At 43.9% G+C, this 22,331-nt stretch overlaps 1 protein-coding gene across 1 annotated transcript in view; it reads left to right on the plus strand.

The window, feature by feature from the left end:
• MNAT1 (MNAT1 component of CDK activating kinase) overlaps positions 1–22,331 on the plus strand; it is a 206,665-nt gene that overhangs the window by 70,604 nt on the left and 113,730 nt on the right. Inside the window, exons 4-6 of the mRNA XM_006110770.4 lie at positions 2,547–2,650; positions 7,639–7,779; positions 14,876–15,001. Coding sequence (XP_006110832.2) covers positions 2,547–2,650; positions 7,639–7,779; positions 14,876–15,001 — 371 coding nt within the window. The remainder of the gene's footprint in view (positions 1–2,546; positions 2,651–7,638; positions 7,780–14,875; positions 15,002–22,331) is intronic.

Consider the following 22,331-nt stretch of genomic DNA (forward strand, 5'->3'; position numbering starts at 1 on the left):
CAGACCGGCTTCTGTCTCTTCAGACCCACAAGTTCCTCTGTCGACGACACCTCTGGTCAAGTCCCCTTCCTCGGGCCGCTTGTTACCTCCAGGCCAGTCTGTGCCACGTCCATGGGGGAGCATGGCTCCGGTGAGCCAACCTCCCCCCTCTTCATCCACGGCCACTTTGGACGATCCAGGACACACAGATGCCCCTTTGGGTGAAGTGCAGAAGGGGTAATTGTCTTCCTTCTTGGACGAGGCGCTAGCCGACTCCACTCTGTCCATGCCCTCCAGAGATGCTAGGGCCCATCAGGACCTACTCCGCCGCATGGCCCGAAGTTTGGGAGTACAAGCAGAGAAGGGCTCTGATGACTCAGACCCTACTGTCGACATCCTGCACGCTGACACTTCCTCTAGAGTGGTTCTGCCAGTCAACAAAATGGTAGCCAAAATCTCATCAGCCATGTGGCAACCCCCGCCTCCATTCCCCCAACTGGCAGGCATGCGGAAAGGAGGTACTTTGTCCCCCAAGAGGGTAATGAACACCTCTTCTCTCACCCTCCCCCAGGCTCTTTTATTATTTGTCGAGCCCTGGTTATAGAAGAATACTTCTGCTGCTCAGGCCACCAAAGGCATTTTGCTTCTCATCTTGTATCTCTGCATGCACCTGAAGTATTCCTGGGTATCCTGGTAGTGCAGCGTACCTCTGTCGTGTGCTTTTTTTCTGGTCATCTTAGAAAGGTTGAGAGAACTGTCGTGTCGGCTTTAAATGGCAGGAAGTTCTGACACTCTCACACAACTACTTTGATTGCAGGGCTCTGATCAGAAATGTGATTGTATGCCAGCTCTTTCACATGACAGTCAAGCCACCATGCCTAAATATCTACTAACAGTTTGTCAGTTAGGAGCTGCAGGTTGGAAAGGTAGAGGTCAAAATAAGATTCAAATACAGTAAAAGCCCTTTTGTCCAGCATGTCACCAACCAGCAATCTCAATAAACCAGTATTTCTGATATGCATAGGAAGTCCAGATTATAGTGTGATTTGTGTGGGGCCGGCAGGGGGCTGGGGCATAGGAGGGATGCCGGGGCATGTTCTGGGAAGAAGGTTTGGTCTGGGAAGGGTCTTGGAGTAGGGGTTGGGTGTGGAAGAGGCTGAGGCTACTGGATGGGGGTCACTCACCTCCAGTGGACCCCACAAATGGCTCCCTCCCCTTCCAGTTTTTGATGGAAATGTGGCCTGGCAGTTCTGCAGTCACAAAGCTTCCATCCCCCATCTCTGATTGCTGACTCCCTGGCCAATGGGCTGGGAGCCACGAACTGTGGCCAGTGGGAGCTGTGGGGGGAGGAGGAGGAGGGAGGGCAGTGCTCGAGCCCCTCCCATGCGCTGCAGCTCCTCCCACACCCTGCCCTGCACTCCAAACCCCTTCCTCTTAGTAAACCGGCATTTTTATTTTACTGTGAACTCCCTGTTCCTCCAGCATGCTGGATAAAAGGGTTTGGTGAGGAAACATTGCTATAGTAAATGTTGTGTTGCTAAAATGGTAAAGTTCTTCCCTGCACTTCTTTTAATTCTATGATTTCAGAGCAATGTAATGTTGAAAAATCCAATCTCTTTTGGGAGAGAACAATGTAGGAAATGAAAATGTTGTTGATGCTAAACTAGAGATTTAAAAAAAAAAAAAAAAAACCCTACAGACCAATAGAATTAGCCACACTTTTTGAAAATGAATGCTGATTCACTGGTTACACTAGTGTTCTATATTTTCAAAGTTATTTTTATTTGAGAGCTAAATGGCTTCCTGACCCTCACCAGCATTCTTGTGCTACTTCATTGGTTCCAGCTCCATGGCACATCATTCCAGGCTAAAAGCTACTCAGCAGCAGACTGGATCTCTGACATTGTCTGTCTCCTATTTTTGCTTCTGCCAATAATATCTGCCAATTTGTTCTTTTGTTCCCATTACTGTGCTGCCACTTTTGCTGCCCTCACCTATTCTGTGGGCCGAGACAGCTCCCCTCAGAACTCTCCCCAAAGCTCACTTCTGCCCTCGTACCAATGCAAAGTGTGGGTGAAAGAATGAGTGTAAATGAGATGGACAAACATAGGCACACTGACCTGGCCCAGCCTGCCACACCCTTGCCTGTCTCCCAAACAATTATCCCTGTTCGGGAGAGAGGAGGAGCACAGTTTAGGTATGGACTAGTTCTTTCAAGACATACAGAAATGTGGCCTCTATGACAAGTAACTTATCCAGGTTACTGATACTGTTCAAGGGATTGTGCTAGTAGTATCCCATGAAAGAAACAAAAAATCAGGTATTAATCTCTGTTACACAAGTATAATATTGCAATAATTCCATATAAGTAAGTGAAGTTACTATGGAGTTGAAAGATTGGGATTTGATCTTTGTGTGCTGTGAATTTTTGCCCTATCCTGTGAGGCATATGCTAATAATGTGATAGAGACAAGGAGCATTAAATAAGAGTAATACTTACTGGTTATGGTTGTCTGTACCAGGCTGATACTGCAAATTCATTTATCTTTTCTTAAATATCAATACAGTGTTTAACTTGACCAACAATGTGGATTTGGAGAACACCAAAAAGAAAATGGAGCTGTATCAGAAGGATAACAAAGAAGTCATTCAGAAAAACAAGATAAAATTGGTTAGTTTACTCTCTTTTTAAAAATCTTATTAATTAGTTGAGGAATTAAGTAACTATTTAAAGGTGGAATATTAGTAAAATGCTGTCTTTAAAAGAAAAGGGGTGAGGTGTGGGAAGAACCTAACACGCATACTGGCACGCTTCCTAGTAAGAAAAATGTGATATTCAAATATTCTCCTGTATCAAAGCTTTGTCTACATCAGGAGATCATCTAGGCAACTGAATTTTGTGTGCATGTTGGTTAGAGAGGGGCTGATATAACTAGGTAGTAAATGCAGGCTCTTCCAAACATGTATATGCTGGCAGTGTATTTGGACAATATCCAGAAGAGACTGGGTTCATTCCTATTCCAGGACAATAATTTCTTTCTTGTCCAAAGGAGGAGGGGGGAATAAAATCCAGATACAGACATTATGGAGGTCCCAGGAGAGAGTTAGAGAATGGAAAAACAAAGGCCTGTCTTATGCAAAATTTAAAACGAGTGATAGTGAAAAAAACTTTTGTACTTTAACAAGACAATCTTTTTAAGGGCTAATGATGATATTGCTTCTTAAAGGGCTATAGCACACATGTTCACTACGTGGGCCACACATACTTTCCAGGAGGGTTTTCATTAAATATTATTCCGGCAGAGTCATGCTTTCAAAAGTGGTCTGACAAGGATTTTTTTTTTTTTAAATTAAAACATTACAGACAAACCGTTTTTAAGTGTTTTTCTTCCAGTATTAAAAATATAAATTTCTCATACCTTTAAAGAAAAAAAAAGTTTCAATTCAGCAATTATAGTAGTAGAAATGACAGAATAAGGCCTGATTCTGCATGTGTTTTCCCCTCAACATTCACAGTAAGAATTCGGACTCTGAAAATAATAAATTGAACCATTTCCTTCTCAGAACCAAAGAAATTTGTGAGGGAAGGTGTTGAACTGGAGTAGTACCAACAAATTGAGAACTCCATGTATGTGTATAAAACAGCAAGGGCAAAGGTGATGCATTGTATTCCATTTTCTGAAATCAAAGACCATTCAGGTCATCAGTTGCCACATGAGATGAGATAAGAAGTTCATTTAGTAGGACCTCCTGTCTGACTGTCAAATATCAGATGTGTCAGAGGAAAGAGAGAAATAATAGTGGGGTCCCCTAAGGATCTGTACTGGGATCAGTGCAGTTCACGATATTTATCATACTAAATTATTTGGAAAAAAGGATTAAATGGTGAGGTAGCAAAGTTTGCAAATGATACAAAATTATTCAAAATAATTAATTCCAAAGGAGACTGCAAAGATTTAAAGGGGAATTCCCAAAACTAGGTGACTGGGCAAGAAAATGAATTACATCTGTCAATGTCAATAAAGGCAAAGTAATACACTTTGGAAAACACAATCTCAGCTATACAAAGGGGTCTAAATTAGCTGTTACAACTCAAGAAAGAGATCTTAGTCATTGCTCATACTCAGGGCTTGCCGAGCCACAGCGAGCCCCGCTCGTCAGCCCTGCTGTCCGGCGTTCTGCGCATGTGCAGATCGCCTGAACCCTGCTCTTCCGGGATGTAATCTCCTTGCCATGGGCAAGGAGATTACATAGATTGTCTAGCCCTGCTCATAGTTATCAGAAAACAGCTGTTCATTGTGCAGCAGCAGCAATCAAACAACTAAAAATGTTAGAAATCATTAGGAAAGAGATACAGTCGACTTCTGATAATCCGGCACCTTTGGGACCTATGTGGTGCCGGATTATCGGATATGCTGGAGTATCAGGAGCCAGTATACAAGACCCAGTATTATCGGGCTTCATGACATTGTAATCTTCAATCTTTATAGTTGGCAAGTGGCAGCCTCATCAAAGACCACCAGATTCTTTTATGAAGGTGGCAGAAGTCTCTGCAGGTTATGTACGTCCGCAGATATTCTAATATATTTTTTACACACAATAGAAAAACTGCGGGTAATATGTGAGCGCATGTTATACTTGGACGCGTGTTATATTCGCTAATTTACGGTAGATTAGTTCTACTTGGAGTATTTGATCATGTAGTTGTATTTTGGATGTGTACATGCCCACATGCACAGTTGTCAGAGATTTTAGTGTTAGTGTATCCTTGAGGCTGGCCATGGGGCCCCTGCGGTAGTGCTCCTAAGCAGCAGTATATTAGGCATCACTGGTCCTGTCACCTCTCAGTTTCTTCTTGCTGTCCATGGTGGTTAGTCAGCACCTTCCTTGTGTAGCAAAAGCTAGCAGTGTCTTCTCACCTTCAACAGACCTCATGCCTTAGGGCCCTTAGCTTCAAGTCATATTTGGCATGCAACAGGTTGGTGCCCATCAGTGTCTTTAGTGTCTGGGAGAGAGCCACAGGAATGCCAAGTGCTGTATTTATAAAAACTTTCACCCTCATGCCCACTAAGAGTAGGATATCCACCCAAGGACTCTCCATCCTGCACCAGATTAGTATTTGTCTGACCCCATGCTGAGTGGACTGGCTGAGAAGAGTACACTCTGAGAAGTGTACTGTTGTCACCAAAATCAGCCCAGCACTGCTCCTCTTCACCAGTGCCCATGAAAGTGGCAAAAGAAACGAAGCCCTTTGGCAGTAAAGGGCTAAGGGCCTATGGGTGAAGGACTTACGTCAGTCCGCATGCATGCTTTAGGGCTCCAAGGAGTTACCTCAGTGGCTGGACTCCCAAGCTAAGAAAGGGATTTGACCCCCTCCAAACCTAGGCAGTGGTAAGGGCTCCTAGCCTATAGTGGAGGCTTCAGTACCTGAAGAGGCTCTGGTGGCTAAAGACCAGAGCCGATCACAGGTGCTCCACCAGAGGACCGAGGCAGCTCCGCCTCTGGCACCAAAGACCAAGCTCACTGGGATGCAGTACCATAGACGGGTGTAACATGCTTGGTCACCAGACTGCAGGTGCAAGTTTTCTTTGCTGTGACCTCAGTCCCTGACTCTGTGACCCAGCTACTGGCCAAAAGGCCTAGCTTCCTGACAAAGTGTCCACCAACCAGACCTGGGTCACCAATCCTCATACCACAGGGTAGGTTGGCCTTCACTTAGGATATCACAGCCAGATTCTTGAAGGGCCTGGAGCAGTGGCATCTAGCAATCGTGTGGCCTTCTGAGATGGAGGGTCACTATTCATGGTTGCCCATCAGTGGCCTGGAACATCTCTACCTGCACTTCAGGGATCCTGTCCCCTTCGTGCTATCACAGCTCATGGGTCTCTGCCTTTGTGCTTTGTCCTCTTCATTTCATGGAAGGTCGCATTCCTACTTGCAGTGACGTTGTCCTGCTGAGTATCCGAGATTTGGGCACTTGCCTTGGATACACAATCTTCTGTAAGGACAAAGTCAGTATCACACCACACTTAGCTTTTCTCCCCAATGTCATCTCTGTTTCATATGAGTCAAGACATCTACTTACCGATGGTCTTCCCAAAACCACATAAATTAAAGCATAGTCTTCGTGTCTTGGATGTCCAAAGGGCTTGAACCTTTTACCTTGACAGAACCAGGTTGTTTTATAGTTGACACAATTATATGTTGTGGTGGCCAACAGGATGAAAGTTGGGCCTGGATCCACTCCAAGAATTTCTTCTTGGATCACAGTCTTCATTTGCTTCTGCTATGACCAAGTGAAGGTGCCGCCTCTGGCAGTTGTCACTGTCCATTTTACCAGGGCTCAGGCCTCTTCTACAGGCTTTCTGGCTCATGTGCCTTTTAAGGACACCTGTAGAGCAGCCAGACCTTTATGTCCCACTAATGTGCTGTCCCAGCAGGCCCAGGCCAATGCTGGCTTTGGCAGGGCAGTACTATGAGCTGCTAATCTGTGAACTATGAGCCCACCTCCATGGATACTGCCCGTAAGTCACCTAAAATGGAATTGACATGAGCAAGCACGCAAAGAAAAACTGTTACCTATCTTATGTAACTTTTTCTTTGGGATGTGTTGCTCATGTCCATTCCATTTCCCGCCTTCCTGCCCCACAGCTGGAGTTGCTGGCAAGAAAGAACAGAGAAGGCACAGGACTGGCAGCACCTAATATATTGCCATATGGGAGTGCCACTCCAGCGGGGGCAACAGCTGGCCCTGTGGATATTGATTGCTAAGGAAAAATCTCTGGCAACTGTGCAGTTACGAAAGGTAGGTAACCATTTTTTTCATGGAGGATGGGTCCATCAACGGCTGTTAGCTAAGATGGTCAGAGATACAACTCCATGCTCTGGGTATCTGTAAACCTCTCAGTGCTAGAAACTGAGACTGGACCATGGGATGGATCATTCGATACATTGCTCTCTTCTGTTCCCTGCCTCTGAATCATCTGGCACTGGCTACTATTGGAAGACAGGATAGTAGGCTAGAAGGACCACTGGTCTGACTGGTATGGCATTCTTATTTTCTAGGAAAATGCATGAAACCACATAGGGGATCACACTATGACATAACTTACCCATGAAGGTCACTCTTCCTAACCCCCATTGTTTTGTGACTGGCTTATTTCCTGAAGCATAAGTGTTTCTTTCCTGTCTGATGTGACTGTGGTTATTCTCATTATGGGTATAACTCCTACTAAGGTCTTGGCTTCAATTGTGTCTCATTGCAGTACATTCCACAGGTTAATTATCCATTTTATTTTTAAACATGAGTGATCAGTTTAAATGTGTTGCCTTCCATTTAGTTGAATACCCTGGCTCGTGTATTGTCAGAGTAGGTGAATAGGTGCAGCAAATTCACCTTTCCTATTCTGTGTGTCCCTAGCCTATACCCTCTTATTTGATTCATTTTGTAAATTAGAGCACTACAAGATTTTTGTTATATTTTCATACAATGTTTTTGCCTTTATCTAGTTCTTTAATAATTTTCAGTGCCTGTCTCTAGATCCCTGCCAAAGACATTAGGATAACACCCTTTTTGTGGGGGAAGGGCCTCGTGGCAGAAATTTATCTGCCAAATGTAGAGGGTTTTCCAATAGTAAATTTTTAATATGCCTGTTTTAGACTCGGGAGCAAGAGGAGCTGGAGGAAGCTTTAGAGGTGGAACGACAAGAAAACAAACAACGGCGACTGTTCATACAGAAAGAGGAACAAATGCAACAAATTATAAAAAGGAAAAATAAACAGGCACTTCTGGATGAACTGGTGGGTATCAAAACAGAACTATATATTTTGAGCTCTAATTTAAATTATTTTTAGGACTTCAGACATGGACTTGAACTAGTTTTATACAGATGATACAAAATATCAGTTTTGTACATTTCATATTTTCATTTATTTCATTTTGCAAAAATGTTGAGAATAGATCTAGTAAGACACTAGCGGGAATAATGGTGGAAATAATTCTGCAAAATGCAGGAGATTACTGAATAAGAAGGTGTTTTTGGTATGTTTTCTGCTGCTTCTTTCTTTAAGTTATTCCATTTTTTGGTCTCTAACAAACCTGTTTTAAACAGTTTGTATACTACATTGTACTTCATTGTGACAGGTACTGGTATTTCAGAAAGGGTATCACAATGAGTCTGTCTAGCCCATTCATTAAATTAGTAACTGACTGCTTTCCTTTACCTACCTCTGTAAGAAACTAGTGTAAAGGATCAGAATTTCTGTTTTACACACTGAAGTATTAGCAAACAATAGGAGGCGTATTGACCACGTTAGTAGGAAAAGGAGGTTTTATTATAAACATTTTCTTGGTGTGTACATTTGCCTCTCTTGAAGAGAAAGCGTAGCCTTTATAATTTAGATATAGTATGTTCTTGGAAATCTTTGGTAGTCGGCTATTTTAAAACTTCAAAAAGTGACATGCTTTCTGGGACTGCTTCTAGATTTCCTCTTAATCTATCATTCTTTGTCAGCCAAATCCAATGGTGATCTAGGGAGCACAGGGTAGACTATGAACACTGTATATGTGTGATCTAATCTGGGTTTACCATTCAACATACTGTTACATATATGCTGTACTAGGGAGTCTTGAATTGTGTGCATGTGTATGTATGCACGTGCATTTTATAAATAAAAATATGGGCAGAGAAAAACCAGAAAAGCAAGGAAATAAATATTAAGAACCCTATTGTTATGCCAGTATGGTAGCTTAAGGATGCTGCCTCAGCCTTAATTCAGAATTTCTTTGCTTTGGTTGGTTTGGTTCTCACATTAAAGTTCCATTAATCCAGTTCTCTTGCATTTTATTGCTGGTTGTTTATGAAGATGTATCTTCCTCCCTCTCTCCCTGAGAATGTAGAGTTCTTCTTTTTCCCAATGGGAGACTTATCAAAATGGAAAGAGGTTGGCATTAGGTGAATTAGGAGTTGGTTGTACAGTTTTAGAGACTGCGCTAAGGGCCTTGCCCAGGGCCAAGATTTGTGTCAGCCTTTTATTGGATCCTTTAAAAGGAGATGATGTTCCATTTTTCTTAGCCATCAGCATAGATGTGTTTCAGAAAGGCCCCTTATTTTACTCCTATGGATGTATCTCACCAGAAAGGGAAATACCCCAACAATGTGAGACCTTATATCCAGCACAGTCTTATAACTTTTAAAGTACTAATGCTCATGATCTGCTTAGTTAGGCATAGTCTGCCTAGCAGGCCAATTAATAACTCCACTGTACACTCAGTATATTTCCTTAATGGCTTGGAAAAAGGGTTTTGAACTGGTTTCTGACTTAAAGTGTGTTCAATCCTGCTTTAAAGTACACTTTTAATTTAGTAGGGGCCAACACTGTTTTCTTACCCAGCAGTCGATTTTACTGGAAATACAGTTTGCCAGATGGTTTGCGAAAAGAGCAGTTATAAATAATCTTTATAACATGACCAAAATAGGTAATTTAACTCTGATTGCATATGCATTGCTATTAAAACATAACTAAAAATTTTAAAACAGAAAGGTAATGTTAAAGGCAGAGGGAGAACATTAGAAAACTTTAAAGCGTGTCTAGTTTTTAAAGGGGACTATCGAATTTGGCTCAAAACTTAGTTTTGTAAAATTGTGCTTTTCGTAAAAACCAGCAGAAATGAGTTTCTGCAATAATTCCTAACATTTCTCTGCATACAGCTATTTTTAAACAACATCCCACTGCAGTACCTGAAATCTAAATATTGCTTATGCTGCAAAGCTAACTAAAGCCAAACAAATGTTATTTTTTTCATTGATAGAAATGGAAAAGACAAACAAGACATAAAGAAAGTGAAAAAATTGTCAAAATGGATTTAAAAATCTACTATTAGAACTATAGATAAAGATGCATGCATTTCAACAACATATGGCATGAAATCCTGGCTTTGCTGAAGTCAATGGTAAAACTCACATGAACTCTACAGAGGTTAGGATTTCACGCATGAATTTTAAATTTGTCTCTCCTTAATGCACCCTCTATGTTCAGGAATTGTTGCACAGAGAATAGTTGAATATATATACCTTTCAGTGCTTTCTCCAACCTGCTTTAGTATTGATTTAACAATAAGAAAAAAACGTAGGGCAAATATTTCCATCAGATGTGCATGAGATGTCAATTCCAATATCCTGCTGTCCAATCTTTTACTGAATTTTTAGTCACAGAGAGAACTTGTGCACACAGATAGTAGAATTAGGAGGTCTCGTGCAGCAAGAGAAGAATTTTGCGCTTAATGTTCAAACTTCAATGCAAGTTTGAAGACTGCTTCACAATTTGTGGTGGTTGTTTGGATTATAGTAGCAGTTAGAGGCTTCAAGCCATTGTGCTAGGTGCTATATAAATATAGTAAGAGATTGTTTTGCCCCAAAGAGTTTACCATTTACATAAACCAGTCAGAAACCAGGTAAGAGGGGAAACAAAGTCACTGAAGTGGATTGTCCCAAAGTCAAAGAGCAGGGCCATGGCCAAGCCAAGATTAGAATTCAAATCCTAGTCCATTGTCCTATCTGTTGTACCATGCTACCATCTCCCAATACGGGGTTAGACAGATTTCAGTATTTCATATCCCTATGGCTACCACTTTTCACTAAAATGCCATTTGTAATTTAAATCTTTATTCTCTTCATTGTTTTTTCTGAGCAATTCTTCCTTTCCAAACTTTCAGATCTTGATTCTGAGCAAAATGTGTGAACTTGTCTTTTAAGTATAATATTAACATGTAGTATACTAATAGTGCTAGAGACGTTATTAATTCCCCATGCATTACAACCTTGCTCCAACCCCTTTTATGTTGGGGATCTTCCAGAGGCTGAGTGGGACTGGGACAGCATGTCTGGGCAAGGATAAAGTACATCATGCTGTGATGCTGCCTGTAGGCAGGTAGGGACAGGCTTCTCTGACTTAGCCCCTCATAGTTCTTAATTATGTGTATGTATGTGTTTCCAGGCACATGAGTATCTCCTACTCCCAGACCTAGGAAGATGCCAGGGTAGCTTAAAGCCACCTTAGTCTTCTCCCCTTCCTCCTTTTTTTCCAAGCTGTGGGTTCTGATCCTGTTGATACTTATGAACGTGGTTAACAGTCCTGATGTGAATGGCTGTGTTGATTTCAGTGTGTTTTTCACAGGTGAAAAGACACCTGTGTATGTAAATGTTTAGAGAATCTGATCTAGAATATCTATTTCTTTACTGCTATGCAGTGATAGTTAACTAAAAGGGCAGTGGGGCTTAACAGATACGAGAAACAGTGAATCAAAAGCACTGTGGTTTGCTGGCACTGTGCTGATTTTCCAGAACTGTATCCCTAGGCTAATGTAGAAACTGCTGAGGAGTTAGCATGTTGTCGCATGAGACAAACAACCAACGTTTGATAAATGGGTGGAGGACAAAAAGCCTAGGGAGACCTCCTCCCTGTATAGCTCACATTAAATGTGAAATTTTCAAACAAATATAGCATTTGATAGGGTCTTCTCAATTATTGCTCTATAATAGCAGCACTGAGACTGTGAGTGTGTTGGATGATGTGTAGGTGCTCAAGGATTCAGGCCCTAGCATAGCAAATGGATGGTCCAAATTCTCTTTTCAGTTGCATGTAATCTAGAAGGGGAGCAGTCCTTATGCTGTGCCTGTGCCTGGATATTTGCAGGACTGTTCTGTTCCTCTATTATTTGTTTTATCTGTCAGCCTCAGTCAGATTCCCATTGTGAGATACAATCTCTGTCCTGAAACCCCTACAATCTATTTTAAGACAAAATCAGAGAGAGAGAGAATAACCAACAATAGAAGGAATGAAAAGTGAGCATCAGTCTTATGGTAGATAAGAAGTATAGGCACAGTTTGATGGTTCTCTGTCACTTTAGTTCGGGGTGGCCAACCTGGTCCAGATGAAGAGCCACAATAGCAGTGGAGACAGCATGAAGAGTCGGGGCAAAGTTGTTGAGCCCAAAAAAAAAAAAAAAAAGGCAAGGCCACGAAGACATGGGGAATGGCGCACTGGGGGAAAATAGGTGCTGGTACACTTTCCCACAGTTGCTTTTTTTTATTGTTTTTGTTTAACTTTTCTCCAGCTCTTCACACTGTCTCCACTGCTGTTGTGGCTTACAAAAAAAGCACTGGGAAGGGGTGAGAGGTGAAAGCTCTGGGAGGGAATTTGGGTGCAGGAGGAAGTAGAGAAGAGGATGCTGGCTCAGGGAGGGAGTTGCAGGCTGGAGAGTGTTAGGTTCAGGTGGAGAGTTGGGGTGCTGAGCAAGCCGCAGGCTTGGGGCTGTGAGGGTGCAGGAGTTTGGGCTGGGGTGCATGAGGGGCTCAGGGCAGGGAGGCTGGGAGTAGGATGGGCTCAGGACACATGTGCAGTGTGTGGATGGTGCAGGATTGTTGTGGCAGAAGACTGGGGATGTGGGGGTGCAGGAGTTTGGGGATGTGAGAGGCTTAGGACAGGGGGTTCCAGTGTATGATAGGGTCAGGTTTTGAGTCTGGGTGTGTGTGTGCAGGAGTGTTATGATGCTGTGGCCAGATGGGGGCTTGGCCCCAATTGGCCAGGCTTCATTTTAAAATAAAATATTACGTCAAACACAACATGTTTCAGTGTTGTCTTATATTATGAGAGGCGCGGGGAACCTGTTTTGAATCAGGGGTGGGGTCACTGACCCACAGAAAAGTCAGTCAGGGCCACACAACTGAAATGCAAAAAAACAACCCCTCCAAAACCCCCCAAAGTTCACTAACGTGGCCCCAACTGTGCTGGTGGGGGCAGTGGACAGGGTGCTGGTGGGTGCTGGGGCAGGGTACTTGTGGTGGTGGTGGGTCTGGCCAGGGGAGGGGACCGAGACAGCTGGGGCCAGTACCTGGTGATCCCGGGTCTCAGGAAGCACATGGGCTGCTCTTCCCCTCCCCTAAACAGCTGTGCACTTCCTGAAATGCCTGGTCTGTCGCTCTGCCAGGGACTTCCTCCCCCCCGCTGCCTGTCTGCGCAGTGCATGCCAGCTCCAACTTCTCAGGAAATGCACGCTACTCCTCATGACAGTTGCATGCTTCCTGAGAAGTTGGAGGTGGCACGTGGTCCTGGGACAACTCCACGCACACAAGCGCGCGTGCGCACACCCAGGCAGGCAGCAGGGGGGAAGGAAGTCCCTGGCGGAGCGACAGACCGGGTATTTCAGGAAGTGCACCAGCTGTTTAGGGGAGGGGAAAAGCAGCCTGCTCTAACCCAGTCCCCCTCCTCTCCCCCAAAGCCAGGCACAACCTCGAACCCAGTCCCCCTCCTCCCTCTCTAACCTAATTCTCAGATCCCGGAGCTGCTGCTAGCGCTACAGCCGCGTGTCTCCCTCCAGGCGCTGGGGCACATGTGCTGAGTGGCCGGCTTTGAGCATGAGCTGGCTGGGACGCCATGCGCACCCCAATCCCCCTCCCTTCCCCTGCCCAGAGCCAGACACCTACCCTCCCTGCTGTAACCCAATCCCCCTCTCCCCAACCTTATGCTCGGGTCCTGGAGCTAGAGCCACTGCGCCGCATCTGGGATGCCATGCTCCCCTCCCCTTTTCCAGAGCCAGGCATCTCTCCCTCCCCCCGCAACCTTACGCTCGGGTCCCGAAGCCGCTGCCTGCGCTCAGCAGCCGGCTGCTAGCATGTGCAGCCTGGAACACTGGCCTGCACGTGCAGGATATGACGTATTGCGCTGGGGGCTGTGAGCAGAACAGTACAGGCTGTGAGCACTCATGTGGCTCGCAGCGGCCCGGCTGTGAGAGCGGCTAACCTGAGCGGTTCCGGGTTCTGTCCCAGTTGCGTCAGGAGCCTCGGGTTGGCCACCCCTGCTTTAGTTGTTCAAAGGAATCTAGGCACCTAACTGCAAGTGATAGTCACATTTCTATTGTAAAGTTTTAAAACAAAATAATTACAGTCACAATCTGGACTTTGAGGGTTCAGTTGTTTTTTAAGTTAGTAGCAAATTTTGCATCACAAAGCAGTATTACCTGGTTCCCCAGAGCAGACGTGTATACGCTGTCTTGAGTGCTTTGCAGATTCAGTGCTGCACTGAAGGAGTCTGACAATCACCGGGTCTGATTCCCCCTGTCCCCTACCTTGCCTGCTTCCATGGTTGAGAGAAGTTAGAGGGTTTTAGGGTTCATGGAGATCATCAGACTAGTTTAACACAGAATTATTTAGCTAATAATTTGTCTACCTCTCCTTGGAATGTGGTATGTATATACATGTTAACAGTCTTTTTGCTGTGACCCAAATGTAAGATTTTAAGTAGTTAAGCAAGTTTAACTATTTATTTTATTACTTTTATATATTTTTTTTAAAAATTGGCTGGCTTCCCTAAAAATAAGTTGGTAAAGGAGAAAATAAATATGCTGTTGGTTGCACTTACAATAGTGCCATTGTGCAAGGCAGAACAAGGATCATTTCCAAACGGCCTCAGGTGAAATCTAATGGGGAACAATTTCAAACTGGTCTGAATTCATTTGTAGAAAGAATGTGTCTTAGATAAACATCTGATCCAAGTTATACTACTTTGTACTACTCCTTCTGTGATTAAGTTCTAATTTTTTTCTTATTTTAATAAATATGGTTGCATTGGCCAGTTGCAATAAGGACCCTGTTATTGTCTTTAATGTGGATTCTATAAAAATGCTTGTTTGCAGATTACTCTGATTTATGAGGCTGCTGCAGGTTTTTCTTATTACTGAAAGTGATCGTTTGCTGTAAACTGTTTCTCATATAGAGAATATTTAGCGTAACCTCTTTCTGCTGGCGATGGCCTTTTCAGACACAATTTGTAATTTTGAAGAATGTGCAGCATTAATTTCTTTTGAATATTTCATTCTGTGTTTTGAACATGTTTACAGGAAAGTTCCCATCTCCCGGCCTCTCTGCTCTTAGCTCAACATAAAGACAGAGCTACACAGCTAGAAATGCAGCTGGAAAAACCCAGACCAGTCAAACCAGTCACATTTTCCACTGGCATCAAAATGGTAAGACTCTTTGTTTCCTTTTTATTTCACTGTTTCAAAAACATTGAGGAAAAACTATCTAAGTTATAAAAGATCTTTTACATTTGGCTTGTACACCATAGCATGCAGACCAGTGATTAGTATAGTTCTAATTATTGGTGTAATTTTAAGAGAGCAATTCAAGAACTTTGGCATTCTAGTAGTTAGAGTGTAAGAGATTTTTTTGCATGTTTTGCCCTGGCAATGTTGTGCTGTAATTGATCCTTTGAAAGTTACTTTTTTACCCCAGAGCTGTATGTAATTGTTCTGAAAGTTTAAAATTCTAGAGCCTTCAGAAAAGACTGGTGCTCCTTTTGCTTACCGTGTGCATTAGAAGATTGTGTGTGAGAGAGAGAATCTGGAAATCCAGTGCCACATCAATAAAAACACACATTTTCAAAAAATGAGAACAACAGAGATGAGTATTTTCTAGCAGAAAATGTTAGCAGTTTTGTTGTAATTCAGAACCTGTCAGCATTCCTGTTTTATAGCTCCATTCTTGCTGTCACAACATAAGTGTTCTTTTCTTTTTCCAATCTAAACTTTTTTTTTTAACCAAAATATGTACCTGCAACCTGTCTAGCTATTTGGTTTTAATCAAATCCTTGTTACCAGTCTTTACTCTTTCTCCTCAATAACCCGTCTATTTTCCAAGGTCTCTGAAAAGACTGTAAAAATTCCTCCTAAAACAGAAGTGAGCAATAATTTTTGATGGAGGTGCCACTTCCAAGATTTTGGAAAGTGGTTGAGGGCTGCACTCTTCCATGGTATTAATGGAGGATGTGCAGGGTCTGGGATGGAGTTGGGTGCAGAAGGGAGCTTGGGGTAAAGGATTGGGGTACAGGAGGGAGAATGGGGTCTGGGAGAGAGTTTGGGAAAAGAAGGTAGTTGTGACCTAGGGCAAGGAACTGGGGTACAGGAGTTTGGGATGTGACCTAGCGTAGGAGGGGATAGTGATCTCGGGCAGGAGATGGGGTGCTGGATGTGGGAGGGGGTATGGATGCATGTGGAGTAGGAGGACAGGAGTGTGGGACAGAGGGTTGAGGAAGGGAGGCTGAGGTGCCAGAGGCAAGTTCTTGCCAGGATACTTACCTGCCTACCTGCAGAGCTAAAGGCTTAGGGAGCTTAAAATGTTTCTACCTGCTCGGCCATGTGCTTGAGTGAGTGAGCAAAGAGGCTTTGTGGCTGCCTGTTATTCAAACAGGCAGCTCCCAGACACTGGCCAATGGGATTGTGCTGGGGGCGGGAGCAGCATCTGAATCTTCCCACCTCCTCCGGACTCCGGATCCGGTGGCTTGGAGGGCCGGATCGGGCCTGTGGGCTATATTTTGCCCAGGCCTATCCTAAAATCATCTTCTGCAAATAATAATCCTGAGCAGATAACCCAGAATTTATAAAAATTAATGAGTCCTGTAGCACCAAGATTAACAGATTTATTTTGGGCATAAGCTTAATGGGTAAAACAAACTTTGTCAGATGCACAAAAGCTCATGTCCAAATAACTCTCTTAGTCTTTATGGTGCTACGGGACTCCTCGTTGTTTTTGCTGATACAGACTAACATGGCTACCCCTCTGAGACTTGCCAGAAGTTATACTCAACCGCCCCACCCTAAACCCTCCCCCCCCGACAAAATAAAAAAACCTCCTAACACTCAACTCTGCATCGTTGTGACATCAGTCTGTTTTGCTATGGGTGTCCGAACTATTCTCTGTGTCTGAGGGTATGTCTAGACTACATCCGTCTTTCGACAGAGGGATGTAAATTAGACACTTTGAAATTGCAAATGAAGCCGGGATTTGAATTTCCTAAGCTTCATTTGCATAATGGCATCATGGCGCTCTTTCGAAAAATTGCTATTTCGAAAGTAAAACTGCAGTCTAAATGTGGTTCTTTTGAAAATAGAAGCCTTTTTCCAAAGATCCAATCTTTGAAAAAGGCTTCTATTTTTGAAAGAACCGCATCTAGACTGCAGTTTTACTTTCGAAATAGTGCTTTTTTGAAAGAGCGCCATGATGCCATTATGCAAACGAAGCGCGGGAAATTCAAATTCCGGCTTCATTTGCAATTTCAAAATGTCTAATTTACATCCCTCTGTCGAAAGACGGATGTAGTCTAGACACAACCTGAGTTATAACATGATCCTCTTTGCAAACATCATTTGCATTATACTCTGTCTTTACAGCACCAGGTATAGTGTCAGCTTTTGACAAATAATAGTAAGTAAGTATCGTCAGCTCTAAGATTTGTTTTTTCTCTTGCATTCTTATGATATGTAATGTTTTCTTCTGTTTTAATTAGTGTCCTAGTTTATTAGGACAGGTTAGTATAGGCTACAAACTCGTATATTTGATTGTGTTGAATTAATAGAAAAAACCTGTTACTTTGTTTAGCAATGTTCCAACTGGATAGTTACACTAATTGTTCCTTTTTCCTACAAAATGTTCCAATGTATTTTTAATTCTTGAACTTCGGAACCGTGGAGTGTGTCATGAGGATGCTGTAACAATTATTAGTTTGTATTTGGAAAGAACCAGAATGATGTTTGTGTTAAGTGAGGATGTGAAAGTGCTTTCCAAGCCATTTCTAATAAAAAAGGCTGTCGCACATCTACTAGGGATATACATTTTTAATACGCAGGCCCAGGTAACTTATGCCTGAAGAACATAACATAAGAACGGCCAGACTGGATCAGACCAAGGGTTCATCTAGCTCAGTATCTTGTCTTCTAACAGTGGCCAGTGCTAGGTGCCTCAGAGGGAATAAACAGAACAGGTGATCAAGTGATGCACCCCCAGTTACCCATTTCCAGCTTCCAACAAACGGAGGCTAGGGACACCATTTTTGCCCATCCTGGCTAAAAGCCTCTGATGAACCCATCCTGCATGAATTTATCTAGCTCTTTTTTGATCCCTGTTCTGGTCTTGGCCTTCACAACATTCTCCGGCAGGGAATTCTATAAGTGCCTTCACAACATTCTCCGGCAGGGAATTCTATAAGTTGACTGTGTAAAGAAAGCTACAGGTTGGACCTCCCTTATTGGGCAGCCTCAGGACCTGTCCTGTCCTGAATTTGCCAGATATAGGGAGGTCCCCTGCCACAGCCCCCCTTCCCCCCCCCGCAGGACACTCCCACTCCCTGCAGCTGGCCCCGCTCTGGCCCCACTGCCATTGGGCTTCAGTCTACAGGGCTTGGACTTGGGCTCTGGCCTGCTGGGGCTCCCCAGGGACGGAGCTCCCCAGCTGCCTTGGCCCCGCTTCTCCCCTGCCTGACCGGGAATCCCCGGGGATGGGGCTTGCTGGCTTCCCTGCTTCTTCCATGCCCCGGAGATGGAGCATGCCGGCCCCACTTCTGTTGCACTCTGCCAGGGATCCCTGGAGCTGGGCTTGCTGGTTGCCCCGCCTTTGTCACGCTCCACCGGGATCCCCAGGAACAGGGCTTGCCAGCTGCCCTGCTTTTGTCGCTGGCAGCCCCACTGCTGCCTTGCCTGGCCAGGGCTCCCCGGGGATGAGACTTGCCGGTGCCGCTGCTGCCCTGCTGGCCAGGGCTCCTGAGAGATGGCGCTCCCAGCTGGTTTGTGCTCCTGGGCTCTGAGGCTCCCTGGTCTAGCAACATCTGTGGTTTTGCCGGACCACGGATGTTGCTGCACCAGAGAGTCCTGGATTTCAGAGTTTCAATGTGTACTAAAGGAGTTGGTTGAGGAGAGATGTTGTCTGCTCATGTTAATTTTTAATAAATATTGGAACACTAGAGAAATTCTAAAAGTCTCAAAGAGTGTTAACATTGTTCCAGAATTCAAAAAAGGTAAGATGGATAAATGGGTAACTACAGTCTGCTTATTCTGACATCAGTTCTGGCCAAAATAATGGAAAAGATGACAAAGGAATCTTTTAGTAAAGAATTAAAGGAAACAAATGTCAGTCAGCATGGTTTTCTGGAAAACTAGCCTTGTCAAACAAAATATCCTCATTCTTAGAATAGATTTATACACTTCATAAAAGCAGCTGCATAGAAATAATATACTTAGATTTTTGTAAGGCATTTGACTTAGTACCATAAAACATTCAAATTAAAAAAAAATCACTTCATACAAAAATCATTCTCATGTTAAATAGGTTCAGAGCGAGCTAATTTAGCTCAAAAAGTCATCAGTAAGGAATGATCTTCTAATAGGATGTTTTCTGTGGGGTTCTGCAGGGGATGGTAGAAGGCTTGGTGTTTTTATCAGTGACATGGAAGTAAATATCCAGTCACCATTGAATAAAAATTTTTGGATGACATAAAAATTGTTAGAATGGTAAATAATGAAGGGAGGGAAGTCATATACAGATATCTAAATCACTGGTAAGTTGGACCCATTTAAACAAAATGTGTTTTTAATATAGCCAAATGCAAAGTTGCATATTTGGGAATAAGGAAGGCAAGTCATACCTACTGAATAGGGAACAATATCCTAGAAAGCAGTGACCCTGAAAATGAGATACTGCAGCCAAAAAAAGGTAATGCAATCTTTTGGATGTATAAACGGCATAGGTAGGTAGGGAGGTGCATGACTTCTGTATATTGTATTGGTGAGACATATACTGTGTCCAGTTCTGATGATCATATTTTTTAAAAGATCATTGAAAAACTAGAGAATGTACAGGAAAGAGTCACAAAAATGATTTGAGGGCTGCAGAAAATGGCTTACTGTGAGAGTCTTAAAGAGCTTAATCTGTTTAATTTGCTGTCCAAGAGTGAAGCTCTTTAGAAGCAATTTAATGCAATTAAAAATTACCTGAGATTGGATTGTCCAAATACATTGTCATCTCATACAGAAACATCTATACTTACCATAGAATCATAGAATACTAGGACAGAAAGGGACCTCGAGAGGTCGAGTCCAGTCCCCTGCCCTCATGGCAGGACCAAATACTGTCTAGACCATCCCTGATAGACATTTATCTAACTTACTCTTAAATATCTCCACAGATGGAGATTCCACAACCTCCCTGGGCAATTTATTCCAGTGTTTGACTACCCTGACAGTTAGGAACTTTTTCCTAATGTCCAACGTAAACCTCCCTTGCTGCAGTTTAAGGCCATTGCTTCTTGTTCTATCCCCAGAGGCCAAGATGAACAAGTTTTCTCCCTCCTTCTTATATGACACCCTTTTAGATATCTGAAAACTGGTATCATGTCCCCCCTCAGTCTTCTCTTTTCTAAACTAAACAAACCTAATTCCTTCAGCCTTCCCTCATAGGTCATGTTCTCTAGACCTTTAATCATTCTTGTTGCTCTTCTCTGGACCCTCTCCAATTTCTCCACATCTTTCTTGAAATGCGGTGCCCAGAACTGAACACAATACTCCAATTGAGGCCTAACCAGCTCAGAGTAGAGCAGAAGAATGACTTCTCGTGTCTTGCTCACAACACACCTGTTAATGCATCCCAGAATCATGTTTGCTTTCTTTCCAACAGCATCACACTGCTGACTCATAGTCAACTTGTGGTCCACTATGACCCCTAGATCCCTTTCTGCCGTACTCCTTCCCAGACAGTCGCTTCCCATTCTGTATGTATGAAACTGATTGTTCCTTCCCAAGTGGAGCACTTTGCCAGAGACTGATCTTCTGCCATTCGATTTAGTGGGTCTAGTAAGGACCCGCTAAATCAAACGCCAAGGGAACCTCTGGTCTGCATTGGTACTCCTTGATTCATGAGGAATAAGGGAAGTCGACGGTCGTGTTTGCTCTCATCAACCTCCCACTGTGGAGATGTCGCCAAACTCGGCTTAAGATACATGTTATTTACATAGCTGGAGTTGTGTACCTTAGCTGAGCTTCTGGGTCTAGTACAGAGTTGGCCTAAATATGCAAGCTAAAAGGTAGGAAAGGAAATTGATGCACAGAGAGGTAAAATGACTTGCCCATGATCACACAAAATCAGTGGCAGAGGGGGGAATAAATCTGGAACCTTCTGAGGTCCAAACTAGTGTCCTGTGCACTGAACTATGCTGCATCTCCTGTCAGTCTTCTTGTTTGTATGACAATGTAAGCTGAAGTAGCAATTTCACCCCTAACTTTCTCCTGGGTTTTCTCTGACTAAATCGCAGCAACAATGTTTATCTTAATTTAGTCTGAATATTACAGGTGTTTCATTCTGGGTGCTGTCATCATGTACCAATTGAACCTCTCTAAACCAAGACACTCTGTTCTGGCAACATCTGTGATCTGGCAGGATGACGGATCTTCCCGGACTAGAGCGTTCTGGTGGACGGCTGGTGGCTGGGAGCCCTGCAGTGGGGCTAGAGCCCAGTAGTGGGGCTGCCCTGTGATGGCAAAGCCAGCTGCCTGGAGATGATGCTGTCTGGTGGGATGGAAGGCGGCGGTGCTGCCCAGTGGGGCTGGAGCCCAGCAGGAGAGCTGCCTCCTGGCAGCAGAGCTAGAGCCCAGCAGTGGGTCTGGGAGATAGAGGGGCTGCCTGGCGGTGGATCTGGGAGTGGGGCTGCCTGGTAGTGGCATTGCCAGGAGCCCGGCAGCCCCGCTGCTGCCCAGTGGAGCCACCTTGCAGAGCCAGGAGTCATAGGGGCTGCCATCAGGACCAGACCCCAGCAGTGGGGCTGCCTCTCAGCAGCATGACTGCCCGGTGGGAAAGGGCAGCAGTGGGAGCCCTGTGTGTGGAGTGGCCAGTGGCAGGATGAAAGCTGGCTGAGAGGCTGGCAGCCAGAGCATGGCTAGAGAGGCCAGTGGTGGTGGGAGGCCAGAAATCCCTCATTCAGGACCGGTTAGGGCCTGAGGGTGCTGGACCAGAGAGGTCCAACCTGTACTGTAATTAGTTCAAAGTTCGTGGGAGTTGCATGCTGTCCTGAAGCAGCAGAAGTCAGAGGAAGAGTAATTCTCAAGAGTGAAGCTTAGTGCCAGGTGACACAGGATGTCTAGGAAACCACTGAATGCAGCTTGGTAGTAAATTAAGCATAGTAAGTATGAGGGAATAATGTTTTTGTGATGTTACCCTCACAGCATTATTCTAATTAGAAATAACATGCTTATGTTATATTTTGTTGGACTTTTTTGTTTTAACTTTGACCTCAACAAAGGTCAGATTAACTGTAGTATGTTATTACCTCTGTTGCTTCAGGTTCCAGCAAATGTTCAGTGGCTGCTTCTGTTTTCCAGTCTGTTTCTTTTATAGTTCATGGAACCAGTATCTGAGGTTTGCACCAACTTTTCTCTCCTCTCTCCCCCATCCCCCGAAATATCCGTCTGATTCTCTGTAATTGTTTATGTTCCTTCAGTCTTTCCCGGCCACGTGGTATTATGTGAATTGGGAGGA

The sequence above is a fragment of the Pelodiscus sinensis genome, chromosome 5, assembly GCF_052426305.1.
Source record: "Pelodiscus sinensis isolate ZL-2025 chromosome 5, ASM5242630v1, whole genome shotgun sequence".
NCBI classification, from domain to species: domain Eukaryota; kingdom Metazoa; phylum Chordata; order Testudines; family Trionychidae; genus Pelodiscus; species Pelodiscus sinensis.